We start from the raw sequence: 10286 nt of genomic DNA, 5'->3' as shown, positions 1-10286 counted from the left end.
TCTTCGGCCCAGTCTGAGGTCCTGAGCTCTGCACCAGGTTTTCATTAAGCATTTGTCTGTATTTGCTGCATTCGGCTTTTCCTTTAGTCCTTTAGCTGCTTTTTTGCAAACGTTCACTGAGGAGAAGCAGCACTCGACTGGTGGAGAGCTGGAGGATCCTCAGGATCTCTGGAGCTCAGCCAGCGTCACCATCAGGTTCTTGGTCACCTCTCTTACCACAGTCCTTCACCCTGATTGCTCAGTTACTCTTCCATTTAAGAATGATGGAGAAAATGTGATATTTTAGTTTTTCCTTTCCAATAAATTTGCAAAAATTTGTAAAATTCTGTTTTCACTTCAGTGTCCGTCATCCCCACGCAGAATAATAGATAATAAAACCAACATACAGAGAGAGGTTTGGATGAAAAATGAAGTTTATTACAAACAACAACAGAGAGCTGTTAGCAGTCAGTTAGCAGCTGTTAGTTCTGTACAAATAACACTGTTTGATTGGTTAGTTGAGTTTGCCAATCGGCAACAAGGCTAGGTCTCAAACAGCACCCTACGCCCTCTGTAGTGTACTATTTTCCACCCTTAACCTGCCATAGTACACTACTTTACACCTTTAAACTTTCGTAGTGCACTGCTTTCTATGCTACATCTTCTGTATAGTGCACTACTCCCCATCTTAAACCCTTGATAGTGTGCTATTTTCCACTTTAAACCCTCCTTAGTGCACTACCTTCCATTCTTAACTCTTAATAGTGTGCCACTTTTAACCTAAAACCTTCCTGAGTGCACCATCTATCCTCTATCTTAAACCCTCCATAGTGCACCACATTCCACCTTAAACTCTTCATAATGCACTACGTTCCACCTTAAGACTTTCAAAGTGCACGGTCACCATCTTGTGCCCTTTGTAGTGCACTGCAATCCATCCTAAACCACCTGTGGTGCACTCCGAGTTCACAAGTTGCAAAGTTGCGTTTTGAACACCATAAACTTTCCTGAAAACAGTTCCTGAACGAAGTGGCGTTCATTTCTAGTGTTAGTCACCTGACTAATGCTGTGTTCATGTTCTGTGGGATTCCAAAGATTCGCATGTTCACGACTTCTGATTGTGAACGTCATCAGACAACAGAAGAGTTGAATGATTGCAGAGTTAAAAACAGTGCGTGGTTAAAACAGTACCGTATCCATTAAATGTGTATTTATGTACCTTGAACATGAGCTTGAGGCGTCCATGTTTGTTTGCTGTTTCATGCACGTCCATATTATTTAGCGCCAAGTTTGTTAAATCAGAGCTTTTAAAATTACAACTCGACGTGAACTCACTTCACATGACCGGAAATGGTAATCACAGAAATTCCCACATGACATGAATGCAGCACTGAACTTTATATAAGTGCAACACACACTAACATTGTGTCATTTGTTGCCATGTTTCCTAGCGACTGTTATAATATACTGCCAGCTTGCAACTGCAAATATGGAAATGTGTTTAATGAAAGCACAGTTTAGGATGGTGGCGTATGAAATTGCAATGACACACCAGCTGGATCAGTGTTGTGTAGTTTCTCATGTGTGTTATCGTGCAAGATGTTTTTGTCCGTACATGCCAAGATGTTGCTTCTCAAAATGTGAAAATCTTCCTTTTTCATCACCTGAATTCATTGAGTTTTTTTCGGGGGACGCTGCTGGACCCGCCCTCTTTGAAGATGTTACGTGTGGAACTTTCAGTCAAATCACACAGTCTTCATCAGCAGATGGAGTTGTGATGGACCTGCACCTGCTAAAATATGAATTTCTCTGCCAACCTTGAGGACCTCTCAGGTTGCATTCTTGACCCTGGAGACACTCAATTTGACTAAACCATCTTACTCCGTGGTCCATTTAGTAGCTGTTCTGGAGCTTTCTATCAGCTGCTAAGTGGCCTCCAACCAAACCACGCGTACCATCTTGCGTGATAACACACACGAGAGACTTGTGATGCTAGTGTGTGTTGCCCTTAAAACGAAGCATATCGTCTTGTTGGCTTCAAAGGTACAACCTCATGAGCTCCATTTGAAGGCAGCATTCCACCTTAAATCCTTTATAGTTTGCTTTGTCTCTCCCTACACCCTTCATAGTGCACTACTTCCCACCCTAACCCCCCCGTAGTGCACTTGACAGGACGCGTAGCTCCTTAAGGACCGGGGTGTTGTCTGAGAATGGCACCAGAGAAACAGAGAGAGAGACAGAGAGGTAGAGAGAGAGACAGGTAGAGAGACAGGTAGAGAGCGTGTTGAAGGTTACAGTTTTTAGTTTTAGTAGAAACAGACAGTCACAGTAGGTTGAGCTGCTGCTGTCTGTCTGTTAGACAGTCAGACAGACAGACAGGTGGACAGAGAGACAGACAGGTTCAGTGTCCAGAGTTAGTGGAGTAGCAGTTCAGGTCTGGTCTATATACAGAAACAAGAAATGCATAATCAGAATATCCAAACTAACCAGAGCTGCACACACCACCATGTTGGCTTCACTGCCGGTTGCTATGGTAACGTTGGGGGAAGGGGGGGTAGATAAAGGGGGGGGGGGACAGCTCTGGTTCCCTAAAAAGACGAAAAAAGGGTGTCACCGCAAACACAACGATTCGTCATGGCAACGCTACACCGCGACACCACCTAACTGTCCGCGGAAAACACACACACACACACACACACACACACACACACACACAGGACAGTGTCACTAACACACACACACCCACGCTCTCACGCACACACACACACACGCAAACAAACATTTATATGACAAACAGTTTATCTCATTTTTTTTCTCTATTGAGGTGAAAAACAGACTCTATTATTCTTAATTATCATAATCATCATAGTAATCTTCATCTTCATCTTCATCATCTGTATGTAGCAGTGGTGTGTGTATGGAGTGTGTGTGTGTGTGTGTCCTCAGTCTGTTTATACACACTATTCACAGGATGACACGCAGAGAGAGCTGAGTTCTGATTGGCTGACGGGTCTTTTCACCTCTTACAGGAGACTTTTTTTTCCCGTTTTTTTTTAATTGTCTCTTGTTGCTAGGCAACGGCAGCTTCCTGGAGTCCCAGTCTGTTGATGTTGGTGATGAAGATGTGGTGATGCGATCTCCATCCCGCTGACCAAGAGGAAACAGTTTGTGATGTCATCAGGGGACGATCGGATGCTCGGGGCAGTAAACTGGAGGCCGACCTGACGGCAGCGTCTGATTGGACGAGGTGAGGGCGGAGGAGGAAGGAGGAGTGTTTTGGCTGAATGTTGAAGCACCAGGAGGGAAGGAGGAGATTAACAGTACCTGCTGCTGTGTGTGTGTGTGTGTGTGTGTGTGTGTGTGTGTGTGTGTGTGTGTGTGTGTGTGTGTGTGTGTGAGATTTATGTTTTAGCACTGGCAAACAATCAGGGCCTAAAGTGTGTCAGGAAACATGCAGCGTCACAGTTGTAAAGGTGGAGCCTGAAGATGGAGACATCTGTCTGTCTCGTTCCCAACATAAGGGTCGGGGACCCATCAAGGGGTCACAAGATCAGTCTGAAGGGTCACAGGAAACTCAGGGTTTTAGACTGTTAGTCAGACAAAACAAAAAGCAGTCAAATGTCCAAACATGTTCTCAAAAGTTGCTTTTGTCTGTTTTCTATCATTGCAAATTAAATTTCCTTTGGTTTTAGCCTGTTGACCCTCAGTTTGACAGAAATACTTACTTACTCATATATTTTATAAGGACTTAAAAAAGCAACGACTCCCTGTTTGACTGTGTGGCGTTACTGCCTGGAAACTCGTTTTCAATGTCGCCAGGTCAAATGAAAGGTAGTGATGCCACAGGAAAGATTAGGAGAACGTGATCAGTGTAGTCATATGTAGAGGTGACATCACCATCTTGAGGCTCCACCCCTTGCAGAGCAAACATTACCATCATGAGAGAGTTTCCAAACATGCCTTTGGCTCCATTGGCTTGCAGTATTTTAAGTGTGTGTGTGTTTGTATTAACAGTAAACCAGACTCTGACCCTGCTGTCAGTGTGTGTGTTTTTGTGTGTGTGTGTGAGTGTGTGTGTGTGTGTGTGTGTCAGTGTGTGTTGAGCACGCTGCGTGGCACCCAGCCCTCGGCGGCCGGCGAGTCACTGTTGGCCGGCCGATAAACCAGACTCTGACCCTGCTGGTTGCACGCCAGAATCTGAACCTTCTCCCCCCGAAACACGGAGATCTCATCCTCCCGCACCGCCACGAAGTCCTGCAGCACCATAACCAGCTCCTGAGGGAGAGACGGTCACATGATGTCACCACGTCTGACACGTTTGAAAATCAAACACAGGAAGGAGGTGCGGAAATTCAAACCTGGTCGTCCTGCTCGCTGTCAGGTTGAGGCTGAGGTGCGTGCCCGTTGGGCGTAGGCGGGGTAGACGGTGGTCGCCCTGACGACAGTGGGCGGGTCACGGAGATCCCGCCCTCCTTCCTCTGGTACTCAATGGGAGACTGGAGAGCTGTAAACAGGATCGGATTAGATTCAGATTCAGCTAGACGAGACTCAAATCCAAATCAGACGTTTGTGAACGTCGGTGGATTAAAATGATTCAAAGCTGTTTCAGTGAGATTTCATTTCAAAAAGTTTCCAAAAGATTGAAGGATGTTTCAGTTACTACTGAGGCAGACAAAGGAGCGATTCGGGGAGGTCTAGTTTTATGGATCTGATGACCAGGGAGAAGGATGTTCTTTGGGATTTGAGGATGTACTCACCGGACAGGAAGTTGTTCTGGGCGTCCAGCAGGGCGGCGATGGTCTCCACCCAGGTCATCTTGATGCTGGCGGAGGACGCCTGCAACGTGAAGCGCTCCGCCGAACCGCGAGACCACAACACGAACTTACAGGGATCACCGTCCACGCTGTCCTGCATCGCCAGGTAACTCACCTGATCACACATAAACATATTAATCCCAGTGTAAACCAGTCTAACCCTGATCCATGTCGTGACCCAGTATAAACCAGTATCCAACAGTCTTACCTTGATGCTGTTCTTGAACTGGTATCCAGGGTTGTTGGAGCCTTTACGCAGCAGTTCGCTGAAGATGATGATCTGCTCGAACAGGAAAACTCTGCGCTCTTTACTGCGAGACAAAACTCCTCCGTCCTGCTCCCACACACAGAAGGTCTCCTGCTGCAGCAGCTTCCCCTGAGACGTCAACTTCCCCTGGATGACGGACAGAAAGACAGGTGAGGACAGACAGGTGAGCGGAGAAGGCTTCATCACTTCATCATTGTGGCCACTTGGGGGCAGTGTCTGCGCCTCTGTATTATCCTCCCATCACTGCAGCTCTGACCAGGTAGACAGACAGGTAGACAGACAGACAGGTGTACCTCGTATCCCTGCAACCGTCCCAGGTTCATCATGTCGTTGCAGCGCTTTGGAACCAATGACATCAGCTCCACCGCTTTCTGTAAACACACACACACACACACACACACACACACACGGCTGTTAGATATTACAGAAGCCTGTGCATGTTTAAGGCGGTCTCCAGGGCGATGATTCAGCGTCCTGTGTAAATCATTTAACATCATCATCGTGACATCATGTGGTGTGAACTGAAGCGTAACACTCACCTCGATCTCCTCACAGTCCAGTCCTGCTTTGGACGTATACTTGAGAAAATCCTGAGAGACAGACAGACGTGCTTGAGTTTCTAATATAATAATGTATAATAATAAACTTTATTTAAATAGCACTTCTCTTAACAAAGTTACAACGTGCTTCACGGAAAGAAGAAGTAAGTTACAGGAAAATATAGATCGTCCGTCTCATGGGAAAATAAAACACAACAACGTTTCAAACATTCATAAAAGCTTTCCGATAAAATAAGAGTTTTAACAGACGTATTCTGTCTGGTCTCGATTGGTCGACTGGCTCTGACAGCAAAGGCCCGATCACCTTCAGTCACCAGCCGAGACCTTGGAAATATAATAATGACCTGCTGCAGTAAACTCTCTCGATGCATGAGAATATTTTTAAGTTACTGGCTCCTGTAGATGTAAATGCACATGTGTGCTGAAGCGCGTGGGACAGACCTTGAGCAGCAGCTGGTACTTGGTGATTCTCTGGATTGGTTTGATCAGATAATCACTGATCGACATCCTGCAGCTGATCTCGTGCTGGATTTCCTGCAGACAGAGAGACGGGGTCGTTTTCTAACTGATAATAATCAGCTATTGTTTGTGTTCGCCTGAAAACTCGTCACTTCTCCTGCAGAACTGAAAACCTGCTGCTGCTGTTCAAACTGTTCAGTGAGGCCTGTGGGTACGTCACTGTGACAGACTTTGTCTTGTTTCTCGGCTTCAGCTTTCACAACACGATACTGTAATTATTTCCCACTAGACCTAAACTGATTAGTCGATTAATCAATTAACTGACAGAAAATGAATCTGCAACTGTTTTGAGAGTTGATTAAAGGTTTCTGTCACTCTCTTGAGCCAAAACTCAAACGTTCTCGGCTTCAAGATCTCCTACTTTTGTCTTTTTTTATATAATTTAAAACTGAATTTCTGTAGGTTTTCACTGTAGGTGAAAGAAAGACACAAACTGAAGAAAATCAAAACATAAAGATGTTGAATGTTTTACCTCGAAGAAGTTCTCGTACTCGATGACGATGAACTCTGACCTCGGCTTGTTCTGACAGTAAACCACGTACATGTGGAGACGACGCTCCTGCAACACACGAATAAATACTTACATTACTCTCACAATCAATCACAGATCAATAACATCCGTGTGAACTCTCTTTCAGGAGCACGAATGATTGGCGGCTCCTGGTCCTGATGCAGTCGCCATGGTGACTCACGTGTCGGATGAAGAGGTCGGCCAGCAGGTCGTGATTCTGAATACAACGCTCCAACTCCACCAGGAAGAAACTGAAACAAGAAAACACACAGTGAGTCAGAGTGTGTGTGTGTGTGTTTGTGTGTGTGTGTGTGTGTGTGTGTGTGTGTGTGTGTGTGTGTGCGCGCACGCACTCGCGGTGCCAGTCATAGATCTGCTGGATGTTGCCGAAGACGATTTTGTCTTTCCCTCTCATGTCCTCGGGAATCCCTCTGACCTCCAACCTGGACATGAAGCCCTGACAGACGCAGACAAACAGTTTGTGTTTCACGTTTAATTTAACATCATTTACAACAATCTGTGCATTAACACAGAAGTGTTAATACAAGTAATGTTTGGTGGGTGGAGCTTCAGGACTTCAGTATGACATCATTTGCCACATCATGTCTCACCTCTACGATCACACCCAGGTCTTTCACATAGTCCTTCTCTGATTGGACCATCTCGTTAACCACAAACCTGCACAAACACATGGACGCAAAGTTCACGTTTGTTTGTTTTTAAACAACAATTTGTATAAAAGTGTTATATGTGTGTGTGTGTGTGTGTGTGTGTGTGTGTGTGTGTGTGTGTGTGTCTTACATGCGTCCTCTCAGTGCTTTGCTCCTGTGTTCGGTGTCTGATTCGTTGGAGCCCTGATCTGAGTCCAAAGCCTGAAGAGAGAGAAACAGAAGAAATAAAACAAAGAGAAAAAGAAAGAGAAACAAAGTAAAAATAAGTAAAAATTAACTGAAACGTTCAAGCTGCTTTTAAACATTTTAAATCTAGTTAGAAAAAATGGCAGAAGACACTCAGTGCTGCAGTGACTTCTATTGTGTTGGCCAGTGTTGTTTTATTCTGAAAGTAATTGTTGCCCCCTCCCTCCCTCCCTCCCTCCCCCGTTACCTCGGGGTTGTTGGGGTCTTTGATGATCTGCATGGGAGGTGGTAGAGGGGTGTGGCTTTCTTCCTCTGGCTCCTCCTCCCCTCCACTCTGCCCGCCCTCCTCCTTCCTCGCCTTCTGTAGCAACAGAGAAACAACGACCGATGACATTACACTACACACACACACTTTATTTGTGTGTCTTCAACCTGTGTGTTTATATACCGTCTGAGCATTGCCAGTGAGGGGTGTGGTCAGCTCCGGCCTGTTGTCCCGCCTCCTGGTTCTGATTGGCGGTTTCTTCTGTCCGTCAGCTTTACCTTGACTCAGCCTCCGAACAGGACTCGTCAGCCAACGCTGCAGATATTACATAATTATAAAACAATAACAAATGAAGTAACTTAACTTTATTACTACAAAAGAAAACATTTAATGTAAATATAACTAATACTCCCACTGCCTCTGTTGGCTGCAGGACTACGAGGATCAGCTGTTACCTTCAGGGTGTTTCCGGTTCCAGAGCCGCTGCGCTTGGGCCCCGGAGAGCCGACGGCGCCCCCTGGAGCTCCGCCTAACCCATACACTGTGGGGGAGGTGGCACCTGAGAGAGGGAGAACAAGGAGGAGGAGTCAGCTTCGTCACGATGAGTTCACTGTACGTCAGGGTTGTGAGTAAATTCGGAGATAATTAATTAATGTCTCACTGGTCGTCTGAGTGTGAAGCCCCGAAGCTTCAGAGCCGTAGAGACTGGAGTCTGTGGAGACACAGAGAGACATGATGGAGTTAACGATGGTCCTAATGTAAAGTTTAACCTGAGCTTCAAGGAGACCTCACACTTTAATCCACCTCTTTTTATATTTTATAAATTAAACACAAAAAGATCTGAGTGGAAATTCACTTCCCCAGAAAGAAACCTCACTGTCCCCAGTTTTTAAATTCTTACCTACAACTTTATTAACATCGACACATTAACACTCAGTGCATGTTGATCTACTCTGCTGCTGCTGCTTTATTCTGCACATGTTAAAGCAAAAATAATCACAAAATAATCAACAAGATGACGAGATATAAGTTAAAAAATACCAACAGAATAATAATGATAGTAAGAAGAAGAAAAGCAAAGAATAAAAATTAGGTGATTAGGTAAAAAAAAGGATATTTATTGTGTTTTCCTTCAAAATAAAACCAAAGAATTAATAGTGAGATTTCCTGTTGTTCCTGGAGCTCTGTTAATGATGTAATCTGCTCATGTCTTGATTATATTCTCATAAAAGTAGGTAAAGGAAATTATTAATATTTCATGAATCATACTTGTTTTTTATTTTAACTCTTTGATGAAAACGAAACAATGGAGAGAGAGAGAGAGAATCAAACACTGTGTTTACATTCACTTCAGAAATCAGGAGACCTGCACCTGTATTGATCTGAGTACCTCAACCTTATTTTGTAATCATGGATCAGTGATTTTAAGTTCATACGTGACGATGCCGCAAGATTTTTGTTATTTAGTCTGTTTTTTAGTCAGTGGTGGAAACTCACTTATTTACACTTCTAGAGGTGACTTTACTTTAAAGCTACCAGTTAAAGTTTAATCAGCAGTAATACTGATCAGTATTAGCAACAGGCATCAAAGGTTAAAGTACGCATTATTATTATATTAGATCATTGTTATTGCCATAGATGCAATAACAACTAATAAAAATGTTATTGTTGTCGCCGGCTGAAGCAAATATTAACTGCTTTATTCAATGTTGGTCAGTAAAACATCAAACCATGAATGATAATAATATGGTAAATATACAGTAACTATAGCAGCCAATTAAAGGTGGATAAAGTGCTGAAGTAAATACAAGTATCTCAGTTTGTCACAGCGACTCTTTCCCTGCCTGAAGTCTCTGTTCTGCTCACATGTTCCATGTAAACACGTCCGAGAGGAAACTGTCACACATACGAGGTTTTCTAGATTACAGACTCAGCTGTCAGTAAGTCAACCATTAGAGACGCAGCACACAGACTGTTTCAGGTCACTGAGGGTCGACCTCCTGCAGACTGGACGGTCTCAACACAATGACGCTGTGTGTGTGTCGGGTGTGGTGTGTCATCGTTAAGTGTGATACAGAAAACCTGCGTGTCCTGTTCAACACAATCACACACATTGTCAACATTCTTCCTCCGGCTCATGTGTTTCAAGAAAATGGTAGAGAGACAATAAAACAGAGAGAGAGAGAGAGAGTCACCTTGTTCTATCACTTATTAACCAACCTCTCTAACACTCCTCTCTTCGTCTCTCTTTCAGATTAAAACCCACCTCGATCGTCCTCTCCCTCTCCCACAATCCATCCCCAAACGGCAGAGCAGTCCCAGCATGCACCTCTGCCCCTCTGCATGCTTCAACATCAGTCCATTCAGAAAGTCAAAATAAAAACAAGAAGCGACAACGAGAGAGGCAGGTAGGTGTTTCTCTCCACGGAGCTGAATGAATCTACACAGCAGTCAGAAGTTTGCAGGGGCGGGGCTAAACCAAGAGGGGCGGGGTTACAGGAAAGAGGGGTGGC

The 10286-nt window shown here is 44.5% G+C and overlaps 1 protein-coding gene across 1 annotated transcript in view; it reads right to left on the bottom strand.

The window, feature by feature from the left end:
- Positions 1-395: 395 nt before the first annotated feature.
- LOC111646852 (kalirin-like) overlaps positions 396-10286 on the bottom strand; it is a 38148-nt gene continuing 28257 nt past the window's right edge. Inside the window, exons 42-57 of the mRNA XM_023396416.2 lie at positions 8435-8485; positions 8229-8332; positions 7957-8088; positions 7756-7869; positions 7453-7523; positions 7263-7329; positions 7005-7108; positions 6833-6902; positions 6613-6699; positions 6063-6155; positions 5601-5651; positions 5355-5432; positions 5002-5187; positions 4737-4908; positions 4338-4483; positions 396-4254 (exon numbers count right to left, since the gene is read on the bottom strand). Coding sequence (XP_023252184.1) covers positions 4069-4254; positions 4338-4483; positions 4737-4908; positions 5002-5187; positions 5355-5432; positions 5601-5651; positions 6063-6155; positions 6613-6699; positions 6833-6902; positions 7005-7108; positions 7263-7329; positions 7453-7523; positions 7756-7869; positions 7957-8088; positions 8229-8332; positions 8435-8485 — 1712 coding nt within the window. The 3' untranslated portion in view covers positions 396-4068. The remainder of the gene's footprint in view (positions 4255-4337; positions 4484-4736; positions 4909-5001; positions 5188-5354; positions 5433-5600; positions 5652-6062; positions 6156-6612; positions 6700-6832; positions 6903-7004; positions 7109-7262; positions 7330-7452; positions 7524-7755; positions 7870-7956; positions 8089-8228; positions 8333-8434; positions 8486-10286) is intronic.

Source organism: Seriola lalandi, unplaced genomic scaffold, assembly GCF_002814215.2.
Source record: "Seriola lalandi dorsalis isolate HSWRI2012SDOR001 ecotype SW California unplaced genomic scaffold, Sedor1 jcf7180002054977, whole genome shotgun sequence".
NCBI lineage: Eukaryota > Metazoa > Chordata > Actinopteri > Carangiformes > Carangidae > Seriola > Seriola lalandi.
Note: the sequence above shows the minus strand (reverse complement) of the source record. Positions and strands in the feature narration are given on the sequence as shown.